Source organism: Ascidiella aspersa, chromosome 8 (genome assembly GCF_963924565.1).
Source record: "Ascidiella aspersa chromosome 8, kaAscAspe10.2, whole genome shotgun sequence".
NCBI lineage: Eukaryota > Metazoa > Chordata > Ascidiacea > Phlebobranchia > Ascidiidae > Ascidiella > Ascidiella aspersa.
Window position 1 is genome coordinate 26269491 of NC_139454.1, and position 27010 is coordinate 26296500.

General features: G+C 33.7%; 2 protein-coding genes across 5 annotated transcripts in view; both read right to left on the reverse strand.

Annotated features, from left to right (window-relative positions):
• LOC146137104 (gamma-1-syntrophin-like) overlaps positions 1-921 on the reverse strand; it is a 31617-nt gene extending 30696 nt beyond the window's left edge. Inside the window, exon 1 of the mRNA XM_083395332.1 lies at positions 679-921. Within this exon, the coding sequence (XP_083251458.1) occupies positions 679-867 (189 nt within the window). The 5' untranslated portion in view covers positions 868-921. The remainder of the gene's footprint in view (positions 1-678) is intronic.
• A 2119-nt stretch (positions 922-3040) lies between these two features.
• Positions 3041-26131, reverse strand: LOC146137106 (uncharacterized). 4 transcript variants are annotated; one of them, XM_083395013.1, is made up of 24 exons: positions 25921-26131; positions 25009-25127; positions 24524-24635; positions 23873-24015; positions 23116-23240; positions 22169-22250; positions 21719-21851; positions 20975-21078; positions 19755-19834; positions 17988-18129; positions 17147-17269; positions 14698-14877; positions 13803-13910; positions 12733-13110; positions 11892-12075; positions 11338-11418; positions 10710-10847; positions 9950-10291; positions 9216-9354; positions 8445-8617; positions 7323-7573; positions 6358-6481; positions 5676-5811; positions 3041-5295 (listed from the first exon to the last, which is right to left on the reverse strand). In XM_083395013.1, exons 1-24 carry the CDS (start codon positions 26018-26020, stop codon positions 5184-5186), a joined length of 3609 nt encoding a protein of 1202 aa, XP_083251139.1. In that variant the 5' UTR covers positions 26021-26131; the 3' UTR covers positions 3041-5183. The 4 variants fall into 4 exon arrangements, with proteins under 4 accessions (XP_083251139.1, XP_083251138.1, XP_083251140.1 ...); XM_083395012.1 differs by having other exon boundaries at positions 9950-10288; positions 11892-12093; XM_083395014.1 differs by having other exon boundaries at positions 8445-8569; positions 11892-12093.
• Positions 26132-27010: the final 879 nt, after the last annotated feature.

A 27010-nucleotide genomic window follows, 5' to 3' on the forward strand; every position in this document is an offset into this window, starting at 1 on the left:
AACGTGATACACATATAACAACAAGTGACTTTATCTGTTTTTAAACCAATTCCTTTACATAAGTTGATTTATTCATTTTATTTATATTGCATACTTAAGATGTTACAGTAAGTTACTAAATATTTGAGCAAAGTGCAGCAGCTACCACTAAACAACAGGAATTGATTTGTTCAACATTAACAGCAAAATAATTAACTTTTTTCCCAGGGGCCATGCAATAATCCACAAAAGGAAAACAATTATTTTTGATTGGTGCTCTATTCCAAGTAAATGTTTTTCATGTTTTAATTTATATAAGTTAAACTCCAAACTCCAAAATACCTATCTAGAAAAAAATAATTTCACACCAGGGCATTGTGTACAATGGAATAAGCCAAACAGTTGCTCCTATCCCCTAATTAAAACATTATATCATGTAAGCTGAAGAAAGCTATATAATATATATATATGCCACATAAATAAATAAATAACATTCTAACCTTTAATGTGTCCCTAAAATATTTTTTTTTAAACCTGTCTAAAATGCACTGTTGGGAGTGAACCATAGGAAATATTACCAATAAACTTATATATCCATTTATAAAGAATATAATAAATTAAGACAACAGTTCTTATTTTCTGATATAAAAATAAATAATGAAAACTAAAAAATGTATTTAAGGTTTCATTGTAACAAACCTGGCAGGAAAAAGATTGGTTATTATTGCTGGTATGAATAGGAGAGTCGATAGAAGTAGATGGAATGGGTGAAGACTGGTTTAAAATATCGACATCACACAAAATCAAGCTTTCGTCGGTGAGTTTTACTGAAACACGCTGCACACCACTCCCGTCTCCATTCTTCACACTAAGGATTGCTTCTTTCATTGGCAGAAAACAACACTAATTGTTGGCGCAATTTTTATCAACAACTTAACCCTAAAGCCTGACAGTTAATAAATAAATAAAACAAATTTTGGAGAATAATAGTTTGAGTTGTAGTAAGAATATTAAAGCCCATAGAGAAGTAGGTAGTATTTTGAATAAATACTTAAGATAATGGCTGCAGACTGTAATAAGACATAGAATAAATAGAAAAGCACATACAGAACTTCTGTAACAGAAGTAGGTAGCATTTTGTGAAGGTTTCGAATAAATCTTTACATAATTGCTGGAGGTTGTAGTTAATCGTAGAATGAATACCGAAGCCCATACTCAAGAAGGTAGCATTTTAAACATATTGAACAAATCTTTTGATTTATTTTCAACATAGTTAAATAATTGTATTTTCAACATAGCCAAAATTGTTGTTTATTTTTTAAATGCATTTTGACAGTCATTTAAAAAATATGTTTTTTTGGATAGTTTTTCAAATAGCCACAAATGCATTAATAGGCTTTCACCATATCAAAGAATAATATATTTAATTAATTCCAACATAAAAAAAATGGGCAAAATTTATATGAACTATTAAAGAGGTAAACACCATTACAATAAAACAAATGAAAAACAGCGAATCGATTGATGTAGATTTTTTTATTTAGGTCGAGACTCAAATTTTAAATTGTAGGTACAAATTTTGAAAAGGAGTTGAAATAGTATCTGTTGCATGTTTTTTTTTTGTTTCTCTTTGAAGCTGTCTGTGTATACACCTGGATTGGTAAATTTAACAACTTAATTTCTGAAAAAAGTTGAGTTTTGGTAGAATTGCAAAATTCATGTGTGCATAAAACCTTTGGTGCACACCTCAAAATTTTGCGCTAGCATCCCACCACATTTTCGTCTGGGGGGTTATATAGCATTATTTGGGATGAGGTGCTAATTAGCGTATGTCAAATATTATTATATTTATTCTCCTATTTTTATTCTTCCTTGCAACTTACAGTAAAAAAAGTGGTACATTTCTAGACAAGCGCCACAAACTAATAATTTATTAGGTAATATTAGTGAAAAAATACAGTGAGATAAGAAGAGCTGCACAGTAAAAGAAAATGTTCTACAACGGTACACTTCTAAATAAAATTAAAGCTATAAAAAAACGAAATATTTAAACTATTATTTTAAAACACTTTCTCTTTACACACGATGCAAAAATTACACTACAGTGATATGCATATCACGCAAAGAACAATTACCAGTAAAAGCTAATGAAAACATGCGTTTTTAAATATTTTCATTAATTCAAAGTACCAAAAAAATTATAATTTTAAATTAGAATCAGATCAAAAATTGCTTTTCTATTAATCTTTACTATTTGCAAATATAACATTTTCAAATTAAATAAAAGTCATGAAACTGCATTGGTGAACGCATATTTACTACGAAGTCATTAAATCGAATAATTCCAACCTTCTTTCAACAACTTGAAACGCGATTCCAAACAAATTATTCGCGAATGACGCCGTTGGAAGCAGCCATGCGTGACCAATGCAGCCGCTTTTATTTCAGCAAAAAAACAAAAATAAGAGATAGACAAATTATTAAGTAACTACCAGTTTCTTACGTTTTTAAACATTACGTTTAATTTTTCTTCTATATGTCAAGCATACTAGCAAAATAACCTTTTTTTATGGTTTCGTGTTCATAAAATCAACATTGGTAACATTTTGCTTAAAGTTTTAGGTTTTTTTTATTTTGGTCAACTGTTGTGTGGGAGACTTATTTCCAATTAAAACGTGTTTTTACTTGTGTTAATAAAGCAACGTTATCCCTAGTTAAAGGGTTAAATAATGGGCAATGCATTTTGTTTCCGGGATACGGCTATAAATTTATTAAGCCCTTTAAATATTTTTAGGCCTGCATTATTATTGTGCCCGTTCAACGTTAAAATTATCTTAACAGTTTCAACTCAATAATTTCGTAATCTTTTATGAAAGCAGATTATTTTTTACTTAATATTCATTAATTTCTAAAGCGTTTCTCAATTGGACGTTTGATAGTTAAGTCGAATGATAAACGTTCGCTCAAATGATAATAACCTCAAAATCTTCTGAGAAATATTTCGACGAAAAATCACGCAAACCATTCGTAGAACGAAGTTTTATTTTTGGAAGTGGCTGAAAAAACCAGCTAAACAAATGCATCGCGGTTATTACATAGCAGATAAATAAGAACGTTTTGTGATCTCTACATTTCAATCACGCTCGTCGCTATACAAGCAAACACTAGAGGGAAACACGAAGCGAGAAATTACGACAATTATTCTGAAGTAACTCGAAAAATTCAGAACATTCTGAATAAGAATAGTGTTTTGCAAACAAGTGAGCGTTTAGTTGAATTCAAAGCGTCTAGTTTTAGTGTCATGCAAAAAAATCCGAGCATTAGAAGCACAAGAATTGCTGATGGATTTGACTTTGAACGGAACGCACCGAAAAAAAGAGAATTTTTTCAACTTTGAAGAAAAAATGCAGCATGAAACATGGGTTTACTGAAGCGGAACGTTCGCTTGAATCACTCATGCATAGAGATGCGAGGATTCAGCTGAAAATCAACAAGAAGGTTTATTTGGTTCAAAACTTGAAGTATTTACATTCAAGCAGGTTCAAGGTAAATTTAGGCTCAAGTACGTTTGTCAAGTGCGAAATACTCCACAAATACCAGAAGCGTAAATCCGAAATAAGAAAAGTACATTTTAGAACACGAACAACTTTGTCGATTGAAGCCAATATTGCACACTCAAGAAAGAAAACGTTTTTAACCTAGTCCCAAAAAAAAACAAAGAAAAATAAATCAGTAAATTTTCGATGATCATTCCATAGCCAACCACAATTTGGTGCGACAAATACAAGTAGGGCAGAAACGTTTTATTAATAAAGATATAGTTTTTAAACTTGTAACTAATTGCATAATTTGTCACATTATTGAAGTCTAAGCCATTTATAATAGAACTTGAAACGACGCTAATTATGTTTCACAAACTAAAATGAATGCTTGATAGATTATGGATAGTGAGAGCTGGTGTATGGGTTTGGATTGGAAAGATTATATGAAAGGGTTATCGCTAGAAGTTAGTGCAGAAATCCTATTAAATATATCAAACAACTGGATTTTACAACAGTGAATTAGAACATAACGTAATGGATTTATAAACATCCCTTAACTCTAAGGGATGAAATTACCAGTACAGGCATTATGTGGATTATATAACATGTAGGTTATATGGATGTCCGATAATATCGGATCAAAGCCGATACACGTTGCAAAATATATCGGTATTTGCCCGATACTAGGTTTGTATCGTGGCCGATCCGATATCAAATATTATGGGAGTTCCAGCGATGACGTTTTATAAGCAGCGTAGTTCAATTCCACAGAAATAATAAATTAACAATCAATGGTAAGTCAGACGTAATAAGAATATCAAAGCCCGTATGGAAGCAGGTGGCATTTTGACGTTTCGAATCAATCTTCATTCAATGTGAACACACTGAACACTACGGGCTTTGATATTCTTAATACTTCTTACTACAACCTCCAACCATTATCCTACAAAGGTAAGTCAGCTTCTAACAATGAAGTAAATTTTGCTTAATAACCTGAAAAATATTGCCTTTGTACGTTTTATTTCAACAATTTTCTTGTAAGATTAGAGTGATGCTGCACTTTGTCGGATCGGACCACGATACCTTTGTCTAAAAATATCGGCAATCGAAGTATCGAAGTATCGGACACCTGTGTTATGTAGACGAAGATAAATACCCTGTGATACACGTATGCTATAAACCAGTGTTTCTCAACCTTTTTAGAGCGACCCAAATAGTAAGCGCAAGTATAACAGTGAAACTTTGCCGAATCCAGTATGCACTGATTTTTTTAAGCTTTGAAAGTAAGTTAAGAAGAAATAAGAGAGTAGCCTTAATAAAGTCAATTTTATTAAGTATGGGTGATGTCTTTGTATTGTTTCCACAATTTATCGCAAGTTTTTTAAGAAATTTTGCTCAAAACCAATCCTAACAAATCTAACGTTGGGGCCAAACAAATCAATACCGACGCAATTTTGGGTCCCGCCATAGAAAGGTTGAGAAACACTTTTATAAATAATGAAGAGGATTGATTGAGTTGCTTCCAACGCATTGAGAAGCCTTGGGTTCAAATCCCAGGCGGGCCGTTGGGTGTCACAGTTTACACGAAGTGAACCTTCATGGGGCTAAGTGACCCAGGTGATTCCCCAGGGGCCACCGACCCCGGTGGTTCCCCAGGGGCTTTCAGCTGACCGCCACCTTCTTGTCCATCCTGGGTGAAGTTGTGTTTGGGGTAAATGGGGCAAGCCCGAAAAGATCCGTCGATTCCTGGGACTTTATAGAATCACCAGCTTTTCTGGAATAATGCAAAAGAAAAACATTAGGAGAATGATCTGTAAGTTGTGCTTTGTCTACTTTAATATTTTTAGTATTTTTAACCATTTGTGTTTAGTTTAGTTTTTTTAACCAGTGTTTAACCCCAAGAATGTTTTTTTTTAAAACACTGGTTAAAAATACTAAAAAATTATCCCGAGGAATGTTTGTTGAAAAACACTTTTGGGGTTAAACATTGGTTAAAATACTAAAAAAACCCAAGGAATGATTAAAAATACTAAAAATATATGCCCAAGTATTTTTAACCAGTTTTAAATTGATCCCAGGAATATTAAAAGTTCTCTCAAATATTTTACACTTAAGTGACAACAACACTCACAGTTACACTTAAGTGCCCCTCACCTCGCGTTTCGAGCTTTCGAGTTTTGTTTCGACTTTCTGCTCCTCCCCCCTCCACTGCTGCTATTACTACTACTCCAAGATGAGCGACGTTGTCGATTACGGCGGGTCGGGGTTGGTCCCAGGTTCTCGTTGTTATCTGCAGCGAAGTTCAGTGGTTCAAATGTACAACTATTAATCTAATTGTTTTGTAAACTAGTGGACGCGATGACCAAGTGTTTATCAGTGTACTTGGATTTATTTGAAGTATTACTAAAGTGAATTCACATCTTATTTTTTCAAATATAAACAAGTCGAACTCCTACCGCTACAATGTAGTAACACCAACTGCAGTAAACTACAATGTCAATGCACCATGTGCTCAGTGACCTTTGACTTTAAGCCATAGAATGCTTATATAGTTAAATTTGTCCGAAAACGCTCACAATTAAATGTGAAAGGTTAACAGTTTAATTAATTTATTCTGATAAAAGTTACTTTTTTAAACATTAGGCCAAACCATATAAGGGCAACATAATCCCAAGTGCTTATTTAGTGCATTAGTGAAAAATTGCGGAATAAATTTCTCTTAAAACTACCCAAAGGTGATAAAAGTTATCTCAAAATGAATTGGCCCTAAAACTTCCCAACAGAGTTTTAAAAGCACTGAGCTAAAGCGTTTAATAGTGCGAGCATGGATACTGACCTCTGTTCTTTGCCACCTTCACCCTCCTCGCCCCACCCTCATGTTTGACCTCGACGTGGTGATACCGAACCGCAGCTTTACGGTTAATCTTAACATCAGACCGGTTCACCACTCCTCGGTTCGGCTGCGAACAAACGCACAAGTTTCCTTTAACATTTGTAAATACAGTGAGCTATTTATCTCAAGTTGCTTGTACAAACAGGACGCAGCAGGCAACGGTGCTATGGTTGTTTCTCGACTTGCTTGTTGTGTGTAAAGCTCAGTCGGTAAAGCGACGGTCCCGGCTTGACCGGAGGTCGTGAGTTCTAAGTTGTTTTCTAGCCTGCTCTGCTCGCATCATAGATCGACAGATTTGGTGAGTCTGCGATGGCTCTCGGTGTAATAAAGCAGTGAGTATATTTTTAAGATCGGTTTACCACCCGCGGTTCGGCTGCAACCAAACACGGTAGGTTTATGAGGGGCCGAGACCAACACGGTAGGTTTATGAGGGGCCGAGACCAGGTTTTTTTGGACTTTTTTCACGCGGACACCTAAAATACTTCTTTTGCACGGCATTGCGCTATTTTCAATTAAACTCTTTTCTTAAAAAAAAATGCAGTCTATTTTTTTATAACTATCATTTAAAAAATTCCTTCAGGACTTCTTTTAATAAGTACACTTCCCCAATGGGTGCATGGGCCCCAGTTTAACTCCCCTTGAAAAAAATCTATGACAGGGTTTAACCTATATAACCGGGTTTGTTTTACAAGAACTTTTATGCAAATGTGGCAAACGAAGCTAGTAAACAAATTAAAATTGAAATGGTTTCAGAATAAACTAGAACTAAAAGTAAACTTGTAAAACATAACTCTTAAATTATCGAAACATTTGTAAACAAATAAATATGTCTATTTTATCGAGTGTTTTACTTTTGGTAATTTTATTAAGATTAGCCAAAAACAAATTATAAATCAACTAAATCTTACCAGGAAAGGGGAAGCCCCGAATAAATCGGTCCCCATGTCTTTGCTTGATCGCTCAACCGTGACGATGGTGGTTTCGGCGAAGTTGGGTTCATCGGGCGCCACAACAGGGGCGAACGGCGCCGCGTCGAAGGGGTCTGGGGGCGAATCGTCAGGGGGGAGCGGGTCGGTAAAGGGGGTGGCGCCAAACAGGTCAGAGGGAGCTTCCGTAGCGGGGTCAGTGGAACCAGTGGGTGGGTCGGTGGGTTTGGAACCTTGAGGGAAAGTTGTTGTTATTGGAAATTTAATTTGGAATCGGGGTCCAGTGTTTTATCATGAATTTTATATTTTTAGGTTTCTTTGTCGTCATGGCTTAAGTCAGTCACTTGACTTGAGTGCACTTAAGTCACTGTTTGAAATGCATTGACTTAATTTGCTTTGGTAAATTAACCGGACTTGTGTCGTTTTGGCAAAATGACTCGACTTGACTCAAGTGATTGTTTCAAATGCATTGACTAACGTCTTTTGGAAAAATAAATCAATTGGAATAATAAGGTTGGGGATTATTTGTGAGTTATGTTATGTTTTAATTGGAGGCATCAAACCAGCACGATTCAGTTTTGTTTAATCCGAATAAGATGGCGCTGTATAAATACAATTTGTCAAAAGTGTCACTTGTTTTTATTTTTTTTGAATAAGTGGCCATCAATGTTGATCAATATGACAACAAATCTCAACGAAAAGTTGAAAACTTCCGCGAAATCGCCGGAATAAATGCTCGCCGTTATTTGGTGGGTTGCTGCGCGACGGCAAAATTCGTGGAATCAGCAGATTTCAACTTCAATGGCGAATTTACACAACAAGACAAAACTCTTCAATTTCGGTTTTTAAGTATGGCACACTTTCAACCAATGTTGGACAAACAGTTAAAACATTATTTTGCCACTAGTTGCCTCAAAATATGGTCAGAGACGATCGAGTTAAACTATTTGTCTTGGTAAACTAAATATTCTAAAAAGCAATGTTTATTGTTTGGATTGGCTAATTTACAAGCCTGAATTTACGAGTTTAATTTGTTATGGCTATCAACAAAGATTTTTGTACAATGCATCATAATATTAATAATTTGAACCTCCAGCAACTCACCTGCGGCGAACGGAGCATTGATGAAGATGTCGGAGCCGAGTGATGGCGACCTCTGGTGGACAGGAGGAGCATCGGTTTGTTCTTGGAAGGGAGAAGCTCCGAACAAGTCAGTCGCATCCTCGGCTCTGAGGAGGTTCGGGATAAGGTCCGTGGGGATTGGAAACTTATAAAGGCTTGAAATACGAGCGAGTGCGTTATGGCAATTGACTCGAGGTTGTGAGTTCGAATCTCACCTTAGCATATTTTTTCATCCTTGTTTTGTTAGACTAAAATTGACCAATATATTGTTTTTGGGCCGTAAATGTAATTCATACACAAGTGTGTACAACTGCGATCTATGCCTTCAAAAGTCTCACTGGCCACACACACACATCATAACACACTCTGTTGGCATAACAACGGTCCTTGTTTAGCCGAGCTCGTGATTTCGAATCAACTGATTTCGGTTATAACCTCTTAAGGCTCTTGTGTACTATGATATATATGCGATTATGCGGTTATCGTAGGTCAGTGCTTATTCTCAAGGGCTAGATTGCAGTTGTCCAGACATTTTCAGGAATGTTTTGGTTATTCGGCAATAAAGTTTGGGTTTTATCGTTAATAAGTACAATACAAATGGTGTAAAACAGTTCAGTTTGCAACTAAAAGTGTTTAATTAATTATCGATAATATTAAATAGTTTTCAATATTTATGGACTATATTTCCCTAACCACCAGTCTATTACCAAAAGGTTGTAAAACCATACAAAAGCGAAACAAATATAAACCCACAATTCATCGTTGTCTGATTCGAGCAAATGCCTTGAAGTGATTTCATCATCTTTATCCACTTGATCCTCATCAGAGCTCGTGAACTCAAGATCCGACGAAGCTGCCCTCCCATCACCATCGTATTGTGTCTCTGGATGTTCTAAAAATATAAATGTATAAATAAGGAGTGTACGATATTTTGGATTAAAACTATCGCAATTCCATAATGACGTCATTCATTAGTTACCTTCAGTTAAATGGCAAATCATGACCGAAATCCACATATTAATATTATCGGACGAGTACCAATACTTCCACTTGGCGTTGAGTATCGGCTCTGATTCGATAATATCGCCTCATTACAAGTTAAATCCTGATTCGCAAATCGGATTCAATAAATTTAGATAAAAAAATTGTCATTGGACTCATATCCGTATAGCTTCATATTTCAAGTCAATGAAGGCTGCATGGTTAAAAAATTATTCTTTTCACCAAAAATGTTCTTTTTTAGAATATTTCTCATACTGAGCCCAAAATCATTGTTGAGCTTCAATTTTCTAATAAAACCAAAAAAAATCACAGCCAACTTCATAAACCATTTTATAAAGGATTTTCAAACGACTGTTTTCATGAACTGTTCAGTTAATCTTAAGAGGGTCAAGATATTTTAATAATACTATACTTAAAAATGTTGCTGGACAGTTTTCATATTGATACAATGTATGGCAGCAACAGTACATTCATATAATTCTTACCTTCAATGGACTGCTCGAGGCTTGCGTAGCCGATGACCCCGAACACCCGCAGACCTTGCGATGAAACCCCAGACCCCACCTTAGCTTGACCCAGAACATCCCCATTGTTGTTGACCGCATCCAAACATTCCTCCATGTGCTCGGGATCCACACTGCTGACTCCAGGGGCGGCGTGTTGCGACTGCTGTGTGATGTTGGAGACTACGGGAGCCCCAACATCAGCGCTCAAGTTTTTTGAGGCCGTGGATTGCTTGTTTGAGGATTGCTTGTCGGTTGGTTGCTGGCGGATTATTCGCTGGTTGTCGCTCGACATCGCTACGTTGTTGTTGTTGTCGTTGTCTTCTGGGAACATAAGAGGAAAGTTTCTCATTAAAGCTAAATATCGCACAGGTCTTTTGAAGCATAATAGTTGAAGGCGGTGGTAATGTAATAAGCAATTAAAGCTGATGCAGAAGTAGGAAGCATTTTGAACGTTTCGAATAAATCTTTTTTTATTCATTTTCATCTAATGTTGAAGATTGAAACAACAACTTTGGAGATTTGGTTTTGTTATTAGCAGCCAATAATAAATTAATTAGTGTTACTATATTCCAAATCAGGGGTTATTTTTTCGTGTGGACCAGGCTATGAAATTTATTCATTTAAACAACGCTTTGTTGTATGAAGTACTGCTACATTAATGTATTGGCGTCGTCAGTCACTTGTTTTTGGTGATTTACTGTCAATTTCTTTGTAGAGTGGTAATTAGCTATTCAAGCACCTTGATTATTGTTCCTACTGGTGAGAAAATCATCAAACTCCTTGTCGGTGATGTTCCCTTGCGACATTTCAACAAAGTTGTCGCCGTCGAAAGGATTCCACACCGCGAGGTCAGGGGTCAAACTGCTGCTGCTTGGGCCTGGAAATGCAAGCGATCAGGAAATGCTTGGAAAAACAAGTTATAAAACAAGGATGTACGATTGTACGAATCTGTAAAGTAGCAGCTTAACAAATAAGTCGATTAGATCAACTCCATCTTGGTTAAGACATTTTATTATGATGGTAATAGAAGTGCAAATTGAAAATGTTCTTATTAAAATAATGTTCATTTATTTAAATTTTTTTTACCACTCAAAACAGTATCGCAAATTAAAATTTATTGCAAGAGTATTTAATCAACATGCGATTAAGAAGCCCTTATATTTCCTAACAAAAGTATTTCATATTTTTAAGTGAATAAACTAAAAGTTGTAGCCTTTTATTCAACTAGTGCAGTGTTTCTCAACATAAGGGATGCAACCCAAAAGTGTATCACTGTTTGATTTGGTTGGGTTGCCGACTTTTGGTTCGAAGCAAATTTCTCCAAAATTTGAAAACTGCAACGCAATACTGTGATAAAGTAATCTTACTTTTTTGCATTTCAGAAGTTTTTGATGGCATGTTTGATGACGCAGCGAGCTGGTTTCGTCTTTTCTGGGAAGCAGCCATACCTGGGCACAAAAACAACAAATTTGTTGATAAATAGTTAACGTTGCACCATAACATCCAACCAAGAATCTAATATGTGCTTTTTATATTTAAAAGTTGAAATGAAACCGTGCAAATTATATTTATCAAATTTTGATGCATTTTCAAAAAAGTTAATGTAATTCTCATGTACAATAAAAGTCTATACGAGTAATTTGGACAACAAGAAATACTTCAAACAAGTTTGTACTTAATTATTTGTTCAATTTTAATGACATTACCTAAATAATGAAGTGTCTGGTGTAAATGTACTTTTGCCCGAGAAATAATACACTAATTTTCCTTCATAAGTACATTGAGCACGTATCTGTATTCTAGCATGACAATAAATCTCAAAGCAAAATGTTGAGTAAATTGACATCATCTTAACATTACTGCTTTGATAAGCACTTTTATCATCTTTAGTTAATTTTGCCTTTTAGTGTCAAAAACTCACTTGTGACGTCACTTTGCGCCCTCCGGTGTGTCTTGTGACCTCCGTCGCTTGACTCGTGACCTATGACCTCTTGAGTCGGGGACACGGTCAGGCTCCCCCCGAAGGTGACGGGGAGGACCCGATACTTGTTGTGCAAACCTGGCCGACCTTGCCCCGGTTGAACCGATCCTGGTATTGGGGGGCGCTGGTCGACAAAAGTCGTCTGTTGGACAATTAGGCTTAAAGCTGTGATAGCGATGTTTGAATCAAAGTTGTTGGTAGCGGTATTATAGCTCAGTTGGTAAGGCGACGGTCCCGGTATGGCTGAGGTCATGAGTTGAACCTCACCACAGACTTACAAATAGAATGCAGCAGGCCATGGTGTTATGGTTGTTTCTCGACAAGCTCCCCTCTAACCTGTGTAGCTCAGTTTGTAGAGCGACAGTCTCGGTATGACCAGAGGTCATGAGTTTGAACCTCACTGCAGACTAATTGTTTTCTAGCCTGCCTTGCTTGCATCATTGTTCGACAGATTTGGTGAGTCTACAGGCCCCGGTGTAATTGTAGGTGGTTAAATTCTTAATTAAAGCCCTTCGCAAGAGGCAGGCAGACATTTCAGGTGGTTTTACTTATATTAATATGAAATTATTCAAACACAGGTAAAACAACAGTTTATTTAGAGAACTAGCTACTTTAGAATTAGCTAGCCAGTTTGATTGTTGAATCTCACAGCAAGTTGGCTTTACTCATCAAATTATTTTGGTTAGCCAGGTGACACAATGTTTACCTACTGTCCTTCAATCGTATGAAATAATGAGAAATTTAAACCTCTTGAACTTTATCATACTAAAACATTTCTTACCTGGCTGTTGCTAGCACCAATTGATTGCTGTTGTTGCAGCTGCATTCGTTGTTGTTGTTGTTGTTGTTGTTGTTGTTGTTGTTGTTGTTTTTGTATTTCTTGTTGTTTTTGCATCTCCTGTTGCTGTTGCAATTGCTGTTGTTGCTGTAATTGTTGTTGTTGCTGTTGGAATTGTTGTTGTTGCATTTGCTGTTGTTTTTGCATTTCTTGTTGTTGTTGCAATTGTTGTTGTTTTTGCATTTCTTGTTGTTGTTGCAATTGTTGTTGTTTTTGCATTTCTTGTTGTTGTTGTTGATTGAACTGTTGTTGCGCAATTTGTTGTTGATGTTGCGCAACTTGTGCATTATGCATCTGGTTTGTTGCTTGTTGCAATAAAACCTGAAAATATTTTACGAAAGTCAAAATAAAGTTGTTCTTTGGTCTCCATCTATAATATTCTACTAACACAAAGCAACTAACAACAGTATTTGTAAAACTATCTGCATATTATTAAGTGTTGTCTGTGTGTATTTTTCTCTGTCTCTGTGTGTAACGATGTATTTCTGTGTGTTCACTGTGTGTGTTTATTTGTGTTTTTAGTGTGATTATGTTTATGTTTTTTATCTGTTAGCTTGTTTGTGTGTGTTGTTGTGTGTTTCTGTGTTCTTAACAAAATGTAACTTTTTCATAAAACAATGGTGTTCATATTCGAAGTTTTTTCGAACCATTACTTACTGACTTTACAACATTTCAAGTTTACCAAAGAGATCCACCCATATTTCTTTATTCAGGGATAACTGATACCTGATTTTATGTTTTGCCGAACAATACCCGATCCCACTTTTTTTTTAAATACCGGAGATACAGTAAATTAAATTTACCAAATAATACAAATTACACCAAGTTTATCTACATAATTATACATGTCTTATTTTCCTGGGTTAAACTGTTATAAATCAGCAGTGGAATATAAGCCTATATTATCGGTAAACCAATATACCAGTCATCTCTAGTTTGAAAAACAAAGAGTGAGCAAGCATCGGATTTGTTAGGCCACATACATAGTGTTGGTATGTAGTAAGGCTTAGCACCTGCTTAATTTGTGCCAGGACTTGCTGTATTTGCTGGAGCCTTGCATTTGCTTGCTGGAGAGCCTGGTTTGTGGCTGCCCCCTGCTCCTGAAGATGGATTACTTGCGGCTGAAAACAAAAACAAGTGAAAACACATTACAAATATTTTAGTACAAATACAGGTCACAAAAAACAGTTTTTTTTATTCACATGACGATATACTAGCAAATCGTATTTAGCGATGTTTTGCTGAATCTTTTTGAACAACAGGATTTTTTACTATTGGTATTTTTATTGAACATCAAACATAACTTAACACCTAGATTGACGCCAATAAAATTTTTAAATCGCCAGCAGTGGTAATCATGAAAAGGACTATGACAAGCAGAATATCATATCTAAATATCTGTGGTTGAATAGTAAACGAAAAACTACTTTCAAATTATATAACTTTCACTTAAACTTACCTTTCTATACTAGATGCGCAGAATTCGGTGGTCAACAATTTAGAAAAACAATAGATCGATTTACAGACCATCAAATATATATATATAACATTTCCATTCTAAGGCGAAACGCAGTATTAATGGCTGAAGCAATTCATTTTTGGCAGTAGTTTTATAAACTATCGCATAGAGAAAATACGGACTACATCTTTTTATATGCTTCATTTCATCCAAGCTATCAATATACACTGCCAATGTAGTAGTAACTTTTTGTAAATGCAACTTTCGGACGCTAAACTTCAATAAGTCACTCTATAAAGTGATTTTGTTTATCTCATTAAAAGAAAATGCGTTTTAAAAAAATGAAATTTTGTACACTTTAATAAACAAAATGTGTCCATTATATGAAGGGAGCATCTTGTAACGCACTTCTCTTAATTATTTGGCAAAAATGAAAAAATAGCACCAACCCTTATCAAGTGCATTAAGGCTGGTTGTTGCGCGGCTTGTTGCTTAAACGAGTCCAACTTTTGCTGGATGGCCATCAATTGTTGCTGCATCGGGCGAATCTGCTGCAGCACTAATCGATGTCCTTCCTCGGTTAGTTGGGTCTGCTGTAGCACCAGCTTAGGATCAATGCCACCGTGGCCCTTCAAACAGGGTGTAAACGTAACTGTTAAAACACGACTTGCTCACAACCTTTATAACATAGCAATTTGTCAGTACAGCTGCATATCAATTCACACTCAGTATTACAATTATATTAACTCTACTTTATAATATTGATATGTAAAGTTTAAACTAATCCTTAAAACATTTAAATTACGACAAGAAATGTACAAAGAAGTAGACAACAAGAAACACTAAGTTTATCACTAAAAGGATTGTGAAATAAAGTTTAAAGAATTAAAATTTGGTCGCAGACTTGAAAAGGAAAGTACTGTATTAAATTTTGCTGTTTAAAAAAATTTCTTGAGCACAATATGTAGCCTAACTGTGAAATACATTCTTTTACTTTAAAAATCATACCACAAAAAATCTATTGGCATTGACTAATAAGTTAAAAAACTACTGAACAGGAATGTGTTTTAGTGCGATTGTTACTGTGTTATATTTTTTAAAAATGTAATTAATTTTTACTATCCCAGAACATTTCCTATGGTACAGGCAACATTAAATCTTGACTAGAGTTTACTAGTGTTGGAATAAACAAAAAGGTCACCAGGTTTAAAGATGCAAATAAATGAGACTTGTGCCTTCCATATGCAAATAAACCTCATGGAGCTGTTGTATTAAGAGTGGGGCAAATAGGTTTAGTGCCTTGTATGGACAAAATCATACCTGTAAACATAACTGGCTTTGCACAATAACTATTAGTTAGAAACTAATGTAGCAATGTCTGGGCAGCATAAACTCAAATTAGTTGCAATTGAGATTTGCTAAATATTTGTTTTCATGTATTTTCCAATTTGAATATAGCAGCCACAACTTAAAACAAATCATTTTTTTTAGTTTTCAAAGATCTCCACTAGTTAATTACTAATTATAAACCACCTAACACTACACATTTCTTTGGCCATAATTATGCCAGTTTACGGAATGAACCGCTTTAAAAGCATAGTGACATTGCACAGGCATAAGAAACTAGAATGATGTAACATTGTTTTGACATGTTCGTTTGATGTAATGCCCACACATAACCCTGCTTGGGTGCTTTCAAATGCAAAATATGCAATCTAACAAGAGCATTGTAAACAAAAATGATTAACTGAGACAAAAATACAAAATTTATTTTTTAAGGTGAAATTAGGACAAAAGCAACACTTATATATATCTATATATATATAGATGTATATATACTTTTCTATTACATATTCCCAAAAAAATAACTCCATTTATGACTTCAATTAAAGCATTTAACTAACAAAAGTAAAAAAAAATCCTATATATAAAAATAAAAAATCTTGTAAGATAAAATAATATAGAGACATTTAGACAGCTTCTTTAATTGATGCGCAGAAAGTACAAAAAGATAACAAATTGAGTAACTTGAAAACAAAGGTTACTGTACACTTCAAAGTATCAACATAATGTTCATTAGTTTGTGGTTTAACTCTTAATGGTTTAATGACATATTTTCTTTAATTAGTTCAGTAATTTGTCACATCCTGAACAGTGGATATCCACCATTCTACAATCTAGTGCTGGTTGTTCAGCCTTGGTATAATTTTTATAACGTTAAGGCATTTCATATTGACCCTACAGACTGACAAGTGGCATCAAATAAAAGCAAAATATGTGGATTATTATTTAGGCAGGGGTTTTACTCTTGCAGTTGCAAATTCAGGCAGTGCTTTTACAGATACATGCAAGTGTTTAAATTTAAACTTTTTTAAAATCATTAGTTATGCCTTCACATAAAACAATCTTGCCTATTTACAAGAACATATCACTTGGGGAATGGGCTTGATTCAGCTCCACATTGTAAGGCACTGTAAGGCTTGTAGCAGATATCAAACTTTACTCTTAACTTATTTAATTTTTCATTGCATTCCTTTCATTGCATTTAAACTTTAAGCCCATTTATTATGCTTTTTTTTAATTAGGAGGCATTTTAAGGATTAATGTGGTAATGTTTAAATACTTTTCCGTTTATTCAGTGACTTTAACCAACAAAAGAAGACCGACAAAATAAATGTTTTACAATGATTTTGTAAACTGCTAATCACTAACAGAGCAGAATATTTTTAGCTGTGGATTCGTCTGTTCAATGATTCCAATCAGTTCTCCTGACAAGCTCATGCTATACACTGTATTGTTGGATATATTATTAGACTTTATGTGACCATCCCATAATCCAGATGCTACGAAGTATGTTTGGAGGCAAGTTTCAACCAAGGATTATCTCACTAATCTCACCATTTGCTTTTGCACAGCTGGTTGAGGCTTTTGTGGAGTTTGGATAAGGTTTGGATTGGCGGCGGCAGATGGCGGTGGCGCACTGGCAACCGCCACTGATGGACTTTCCACCGACTTCTGTGTCTGAATACATACATTATAATAAAATTAGTAATTTCAATTTTTTTTAAAAACATGTCGAGAAATAATTAAAGTATAAACTGTAGCTAATAGGTCTAATATAAATCAAAACAGTTCATCTGGTTATTATATTTTGTTACAAATACAATTGCCAGAAGACCTAATTAAATTACTAGAGAATTTGTGTTTAAATTGTGACAATATAAATAAAGCTGGTAATAAAATGTTAATGCTTATATATTAGATTCACATGAATTTTATTTCTATTCCTAAAATTATTCACCTATCTTAGAAAAGTGTTGGCATTTCAAATTTAAAAAAAGTGGAACAAATATATTTCTGACAATACTTTTGTTTGTGTTAGGCACATCAGTTAACTTTTTTGCCATTTATTTCTTTTCACATCGGTTGAATTCTTGGTGATCTATGATTTCAAACCTGATTGGCATCAAAGTGTTTCAGTTTATTTAAGCACATCAGCTGCTAATTAGTGTATTACCCTCTTTGCTAAAATGTTTATTTTCTTAAATCACAGCTTTAGAATTCATGGTAGATGTAATTTCAATGGCAAACTGAATCAGTAAGATAGAATAAATTTCCTCGCCCTTACTCGTAAGTGACGACAAAGACCTCAAGTGGGAACAAAAAATCTTTAGACTCAAACGACTGGCTTTGACCAAGACAGGGAAGGTCTAAAGAACATCTGCAATATATTTCACACCTGCTTGGCATTGGTTGGTGGGTTCCTGTGTTGTCTTGTGGGTTGTGCCAAGGCGTGTTTACCCTGGGGTCGTTTCCTGGGCATTATGCTTGTCTCGGTCGGTCCGTCACCCGACGACATCCCAAGCTTCGACTTCATTTCTCTGCAAAACAAACACGGCTGCATTTGTGACAAACTCCTAGAACAGCTACCATGATGTTGCTATTCTGGAAGCTTAACCTGGTACAACAAAATACCAGGATTTGGCCCGCCTGGTCAATTAGTTTTTTTTTTTTCGACCTGCGATCATAAATCCATACAGTTATTTTGTCCACGGCGGACAGGCCTTACAGTTATCAGGAACTTTCAGAGAAAAGTTTGGTGACCAAGTTTATGTAGAAAAACATGTCAAGCGTTGCCACAAAGTCACATCAAAAATAAGGTCAGTGGCAGGCAGTAGTGTAACATAACGTCCGGCATTACAAAGTAGTTTATACAGGGATATGGCAATTTGTCACACTTTTAAAGTACTTTTATCAATATATATTATGTCGTGATTTGTTGATAAAAAATGGTATAATGTTTTTATATATTTTTTTTTTAAGATTTTAAAAAAAGAATGCTTTCACAAAAAAAGATGAAAATGTTTTTTTAAACCAATATATTAAAAATTAAAAAAAATGGGCAAACACAAATAAGAAAAACTGCCTATTACAGACGTTTTACTTAATATACACAAACAGCTTTTTGTTAGTACAGTAATGTTTATATGGATATGTTAAAGGCTATTCAGTATTTTGATGTTAACATGGGTAGGTGAAATACAGTAAAAATAAGAAAAATAAAACAAACACGCATATGAAACCAGTGAATTGTTTAAAATATGAAACGCTGACACAAATTGTTTTTGTACAAAGTTCAGTTCCTAAAAAAAGAACTTAATTTTACATTGGAAGTTGCATCACAAGACAGGTCATGAGACCATGACATAATTGGTGGTGTCATATTGTTTTAACAATATTATAATATACCACTACTTATTTTACAATTACATTATAGAAAAATATTTATTTTGTACTTTTAATGATTTGGTTGATTTAAAATTATCAAATTTACATACGACACATTACAGGCAAAAGCACAGATCAATATAGCAGTAAAAATATATGTATTTAATTACAAATTCGTATCTTATAATTAGATTTATTTAATGAGGAAATGATTGTTGCGATTAAATTTTCACAGCAAAATGTTTTAATTGCGTTTAACCTTTCACACCAATTAGCATTTATCAACAGGAAACAGGATGTGTGAAGGAAACAATATTTCTGTTCACGGATCATTGGCCAGCAGCTTTTAGCACATTTATCTTTCTACAAGTTTGTGTCTTTTCTCAGATTTATTCTTTGGCAATTCACCAAATTTTCTTTTTATTTTACTGAAGAATAATTTTGTTTGATGTAAATAAGATGGAAGGAACAACAAATATGTGAAGTGTTTCAGTGAAACATCAGTTGTTCCAGGTTTATGAAACACTGTAAAGCCATTGTTAGTCAAAGCACATTTTGTGTATTGGGGAAAGTTTTCTGTGAAATATGTGGTTGTGTTTGTGTTTTTAGCTTTCTGTTTGTATTTTAGCAAACTTTTTCCATATAACAAAAAAAATACTATATGTGTTTTAATATTCGTACTAATTCCTTAATGAAAAGCTGTTGGTCCTTGTTTAAAGTTGAAAAACCCTGCAATTGGCAAATATATAACTTTTTATATTGTTGAATATTTGCTCACCTTTGTTTAATAACTTCTTTCATTTCTTCGGCCTGGCTCCGAGTCATTGGGCACTGAAGGCTTGAGGGGATGCGAGAATTCTGCAAAAATATCGGGAATTTATCCTTCTATTCAACTTCTTCGTGCAAAAAACAAACAAAAAATAGCGTGCTTTCTAGATCAGCATAGGATTCAATAATAATCTAAATTTGTTTGGAAAAAATGAAAAAAACTTGTTACGCACAATTAAAACAAATGTTTCTTTAAAGTGGCATTTAACACATATGTTATATTTAAGTAAAAGCAAGTGTATTTTGGTAGCATTTACCACTTGTGCAATCTTGTTGTTAGATTCAAAAGCTTTCTATGTAAATATTAAAGAGAAAGTGGTTTAAATGATTGTAATTCCCTCTAAAGCGATATTAAAGCCTGCCAGTGACAATTCAAACAGCAGAAGATAAGGCGTGTGCTGTTGTTGACAAGATGCCAATATAATTATATTGCAGAACTGTCAAGCAATATATTCACATGATTACATCATAGGTGACAATTTAACACATAAATAAGCTTAACACTTCTGAGGTGTCAATTCATTCCACAATGACAGGTTATATACCAAGTAATAAAAGTTATGAATGGGGATTTTTCTTATGGAAATACACCAAGATTGGACAGACACTGGTATTAAAGGCCAATCATCCAATATAAGAAGGTTTGCCAATCAAAGTATTAGAATACAAAAAAATTAAAATTTCTTTATGACATGTATTTTGTTATATTTCATCCAAAAAATTGTTTTTTGAATCTAAGTAATTATTTTGCAGTCTATATAATAATGTTTCCTAAAATAATGTTTGATGCAATTATAGTAATAAAAACAAATGAAGTTTAGAAAAAGAAAATTTAACAACTATGTGACTGTTATTTTCTTAAACAGAGTTGTTTACAGCCGATGTTGTTTAAAGATAACTTAAGAATGGAACTTAATTTGTTAATTTGTGTAAAAAACTTACTTGGAATATAACTTGTTTTTAACCTTGGTTAAAATTGAATAAATATCTCATTAAATAACTTTCCAGTTTGCATAATGTTTCTAACAACAGCAATTGCGGCAATCACAGCCATAAACTTACAAAAAACAATTTAATAAAATACAAGAACCCTGATATGAAATCTCCAGCATTGTTCAGCAACAAGCGAATCGCAACTTTACATTGAAATGAATCGGAGCATTAACTCACGTTGGTGTTGAGGACGGGGTTTGGAGACTTTGATAGTTGGAAGGCAAAGTGGGCAACCTGGTGAATATCCGGCCTCGAGTCGGGGTCCGGCTCCAACATGTACCCTGGGTAAAGGTCAAAGGTCAGCAAGGTAAGTAGTTAATCAATGAGGGTACATTGGTTAGGGTGCTAATGAAATTTTTATTTTTTTTGTGCTAATAATATTTTTTTAATTTATTAATGACAAGGGATACACTGGTTAGAGTGCAAATAATAGTATCTTCAGATTTTTCTGTTATTTTGACGTTATAAACAGGGCAACCATGACTCTACTATTCAGAATAAGGGCAATTTGAAAAACGATAAGTCAAAAGTCCTTGGTTTAATACAAAGTGGACTATCTGCAACTTTTAAATTAGTGTCACTTTTAAAACAGGTTTCCATGAAATTAGGGTACACAGTCGGCAGATAATTTTAAGACAAGAAAAAAGTAAGTATTTAAATCGATTGTACAGTGTACACCAAAAGGCAAACTCAAGCCAAGGCTTTATTGTTATGGATTTCATGGTGATACCAAAATGAGTTTCAGCATAAGTTTCAATGGAAAGTCAACCGCCCAGTTTAACTCTTTAAATTAGTGACTAAGTTTTAAGATATTTAAGATAAGAAATTTTAAGCTAGGAAAACATGTAAATATTTAATTGTCCACTTGGAGTTTTCACTCTTATGAATTTTTCTATGTCTTAACATGAGTGTTTTACTTACTTATCAAGCAGTGAACTTCTCGTGAGTATTTTGACTCATCCGGTATCGTGAGTTCCCCGCTCTGTATTGCAAGGGTACTCTCCCCAAACGGCAACTCGAAAAAGCAGAGTTTGTACAGAACGCAACCAAGGGCCTGCGATAAAAAAGTGAGGTTTATAGCGAATAAATACTTGTAAATTATCCAGGGGACAGAAGAAAACATGATTGTAGACTTTTTGGCATAATGAAAGTCAGTTAATTAATTGTATAATAATTCAAATCAAAAAATTATATTTTTTTAAATGACCGATTATATGTGAAGACATGGTAGTAGTCAATTACTTATACTTATATGGGCAAAAAATGTATGTTTTTTTATACTTGCAATTCAGACAAAATGCCCGTTTTTAAATAAATAATTTGAATAAGTCCTTCCAAATGACTGACTCATAAAATGAAAAATCATCTCACCCAAATGTCAGAAGGAGTTCCAATTGCTTTGCCCATAAATAAGTCGACCATTTCAGGAGATCTGTACGACAACGTGGTGTACCTAAAAGAATGACAACAAAGGTAACATGGTTGTGGAGTATATACAAACAGTGTTTTTGAGAGATAAAAATAATTCAACAACCATTAAAATTTCTACAACTGCCACTCAAAAAATCAGACATTATTATTTTAGATTCTTGGTTGAAATAGTTTCTATATCTTGAAATTCATTGGTAGTTAATAAAGTCAAACCTTAAACAAAATTTGTATGAGCAGACAAACATGGAGTAAAAATTAAAAAATAACATAATTATTTTTTTGGTTGAATGTAGCAGTGATTTTATTTACCTAGCTACATTTTTTTGGAATTCTATAAGCATTTACATCTTTCCATACAAATAGTAATTTCATGATAGGAAACACAACAGCATTAAATATGGGCAATATTGTGAACAAGAACAAATGGGTTTGATGTAAAAATAAAGTTGTACACTGTTTGATTCTAATAATTTGACCAGCGGAGCGTTTAACAACATTGTGATGTTTTCCTGTTTCTTTGCTGCTTTGTGTTCAACTAGTTTGACTCCTGGGAAAGCTTTTCATAAAAAGCCATGGCACAAATCCACCTGGTGAATGGTGTCCTCTTTTAAAATGCACCCAGAACTTAAATATCATTGATATTAGGATTATTGAAGAAATTATCAAATAAACAAATATATAAAAAAACATAAATAGCTTCCCAAAATAAAAAAAATCTGTCAAACTTTGACTACAAAGAGCTTGAAATAATATCAATTTATTTTAGACATACAATAAAGAGTTTAATGTGGGCTGCTTGAGTCTGTTTTATGTGGTTAAAAACATTTCAAGCAACACTTTGATCTGACTCCTTTAATAAAGTTTTACCACACGTTGATGTCTCTTACTTTGAAATGTTGTCTTCGATTCGTTGTCTTGACGCTTGGTCGATGGGAAGCATTATTTCGCTTGTAGCACTCCCAAAATCACACAGAACATAATTGCCAGAGTCATGCAGCAAAATGTTCTCAACCTGAGGGGAAAAGCAAAATTTGTGATTTGTGTAACAGCAAATGGCTGAAGTAAGCCAACCAGCCTTTGGGTATCATTACACAAAAAATAAATGTATCTTTCAATTTGTTTTTTAAACATAAAAGTATGTTTTTCAACCTAAGAAAAAATAAAAGTAAAATTTTAATGATGCGAATTGGTGACAACATTCCCTTCAATGGGTAAATGAATTTTTAAATTGTTGTTTTAAACATGAAACAGTTCTAAGAAAATAATAGATTGAAGTTTGATAAAATGTTTAAAAAAAAAAAAAGATTGCCTTGCCCTTTCAAGCGAATGACCACAAATGCTTAATCAAATTCCATAATCAAAGTCAGTAATTTTACTACGTAAATATAAAAACATAATTGCCGACAATGCCATATTTAGTCTCTTATTTCTTATTTAGTCTCTTACAAAGAGTAAAGTTCGTAAAATCGCCCGCAAACTTATATTAAACCTATAATTATGTTTTACATGATTTAGAATTGAACTGCTTCAGCGAACATAATTTGTGACATTATAATAACTGTGTAAAACTGGCTGCTACATATTTTCAAACTGTACATGCATGTCAATATGTAGTGTAGCAGAAAAGTTTTGTAGAAACATTACCTTTAAATCTCTGTGTGTGATTGGGGGACTCGAATGGTGAAGAGATGCTACAGCTTCTAAAACGTCGCAGAATATCTTCATTACTTCAATTTGTGAAAAACCTGAACCTAATCTGTTGTTCATCAATTGCACAATGTGGCCACCTGGTAAATAACACAGCATAATTAAAGTCAGGAAAATATATTGCCAAATATTTATATAAAAAAATGCCACATAGATCAGCTTCATGTGATTACAGAAGTTGGTCGACACAAAAAACAAATTTCATAAAAAAAGGATTTAGTACACTATGTACGGATCTATAATGTAGCTTACTAATGAGTTTAAAGCCAAATATGTGAGTAAATAGACATAATCTTGTACAATTATCAGTTAATGTGCTCAACATCATTAACTGATGATAATACAAGCAGAAGCAGGTATTGCAATGCCTTTAAACTTTATAAAGATAACAGCAATTTACCCAATCTTTGACATCAATTAAAATGGTTGGATTTTAATCAGGTGATTAAAAAAAGTAATGTACTGGATTAGCTTGCCACTTTACATTTTAGCAATATACTTTGAATATAGTTCCATGTCGTTAGTATATTAACTGCAAAGTATGTCTAAGTATGTTGGCTTGCACATTATATAAGATCAATATCTGACCTCGACAGAATTCCATGAGAATAAGCACTTCGTATATTTCTGGATTGTTGGGTGAAGAATTTATGCTTGCGTCCAATAAACGAACAATGTTCTTCTTTCCGTAATGCTCTTTCTGCAAATAAGTAAAAAGCTATGAACTTTCCTGGACGGTATTTACTAAATCTAAAATGTTTTCCTGTTTGTATATATTCGGCTGAATACTTAAAAGACATTCGTAATAATGACAGGCTTTTGGCACAGCCATATTTAATTAGATCAAAAAAATCTATTTTCATTTTGATCATTTGTTTTATTAAACATGATTGTTCAAATTTTTTTAACACTTTTGTATTATTGATTGCCGCCTGGCTATAAAATAAATAAGTTTTTTTTTAATTTGCATACCCCACCACAAAAATTTAGATCAGGTCTACTGATTGGGCTTTTTTTTAAATAAATTTCCTAACAGTGTATTAAGTATTACAAAGAAATTTGTTATAATTTACCATTATGTCGATTTCACGTTGGCAGACTTGCAGATCCACATTGTTGTTGACGTACATTCGCTTCAAAGCAACTTTGTGGCCATTGTGTAGTTTGCCAAGAAACACCATCGAAAAACCACCTAAATAATCGCATCAACAATATTAAAAAAATTGTCAATATAATAAGAAAATTAAAAAATACATTTTTAACCAGATCCAAGTGAATTACATGGCCAGACCTTTGTTAAAAGGATTTTAACTTTTTTACTTTTACTTGACTTATTTAATTCTTTAGTTATATTCATTTTTAAAATTTGAGTTTAATTGTTTACATACAGTAAAGCAGAAACCGTCTGTTAACGGTTTGGGATCCTATAAAGATAGACCCTTTTTATTTTACATATATAAAATAAATGTATATTTATATTATGGAAGAAAGTAGATGTAAGCTTAAACATGAAAGACTCCAATTACAAAGTTTTAAATGCATTAAAGTACAACCTATAGCTCTCTAATTGGACACAGAGAAGATCTAATTATGGACATGCTCTTAAAATTAATGTTTGGTCCACAGCTGGTGTTTACAGATTGAAGTGATTGAAAACTGGTTTCAAAAATACAGGTGTGGAAAGTAAAGTGGGCAGCAGAGCACAAATGTTGTGCACAGGAAACAATTAAGTACACAACTAGATGTTTGTTGCCTTCACCGTACATGTATTTAGACTATACTTCAGTTTCATATTTGTTGGACTAAAAACGACAGGTTTCATAAGTCTACTTTTGATGTTTATTGCACCATTTTTCAAGCTACATTACATATCTGTGCATCGTGTCTCACAATGTTTTATGTAATCTCTAAAACTTCTATGCCTACCCTAGTCCAAACCAATAATCCAATAGTTCAGAATAAACTAAATGTATTGAAGACGCTACCTTCTGCCAGAACATCTTCCACAGTTACGTGGAAACGACTGACTTTTAGAACTTTGCCGACAAATTCACTTCCGGCAGTTTGTGCAAAAAACTTCTTCATCTTAAGGTTTAATTCCAATATTCTTTGCAGAAGCACCAACAGTTTTAAAAAGGTTTTATTCTCTCATTGTTGTGAGTTTGAAACAATGATGATGAATTAGTAAAAGCCTTATATTCACTGGAGATACATAAAAATATATTATTAAAGATTGCAGCATAATGGTTGGCGGTTGTAGTCTTTTATTCGGGCTTTGAGATTCTTACAACATATTATTATAAAGATGTTTGTTTGGCAAAATCCTTATCCTATTACCCATGTATCGCACTTCATTTTTTGAAATACTGCCACTAGTTTTAGCAAAAAATCGCAATGTGGTTTTCCAGATCCTTGGACATTCAACAGTAGTGTGAATTTAAAATTCAGTATACAGGCGAGCCCTGAAAATAGCCTCTTACTTCAAATTAGTGTCAGTATTTGTTAATATAAACATTTTCGTAAAAAAATAACATAGTTTAGTGCCCTTGGTATGGTTGGTACAAAATTAATCCAGCAACTTGATTATTAACTTAAATCCGTCCAATGACTTATTGGCAATCGTACAACCTTAACAAACACACAAGTTACACTCAGCGCAAAATATACATTATTCAGTAAAACAAAAACTTTTGCTAGAGTCAAACCATTAGGATCTTACTTAAGCTACAGCTTTCTTAACAACAGGGTGTCGTTGAACTAGTTTGATAAACGACTTCGACACTTATTGACATTTCAATAAAGATGTCATTCAATAAAATGTCATTCAACAAACAAATCGTAACTTTTCTGAGATTTCCTCATCTCAAACAACGGCTATTACGTCGAGTATATAAGTATGCTACAGGAAATCACTTTGCGTGGCGTAATTAATTATCCTCATAATTTGTTTTAAAAAACTGTAGAAATACAAATATTTTCGAATTTGCAATTTTGAAAAGCCCATTCATTTATAAATTTGAAAAGGATGCATTAAAGTTCAAAAAATTAACTTTTTGATTATTTGTTTAGTAACCA

What these genes read in the sequence shown, in the direction of transcription:
- LOC146137106 (XM_083395011.1), bottom strand. Translation starts at nt 26,020, where the DNA reads ATGAAGAAGTTTTTTGCACAAACTGCCGGAAGTGAATTTGTCGGCAAA. An exon ending in TCCTGGCACAAATTAAGCAG is followed by an intron (nt 13,111 to 13,802) that starts GTGCTAAGCCTT and finishes AAATATTTTCAG; the next exon opens with GTTTTATTGCAACAAGCAAC. An exon ending in TCGGGGCTTCCCCTTTCCTG is followed by an intron (nt 6,482 to 7,322) that starts GTAAGATTTAGT and finishes GTTTGTTCGCAG; the next exon opens with CCGAACCGAGGAGTGGTGAA.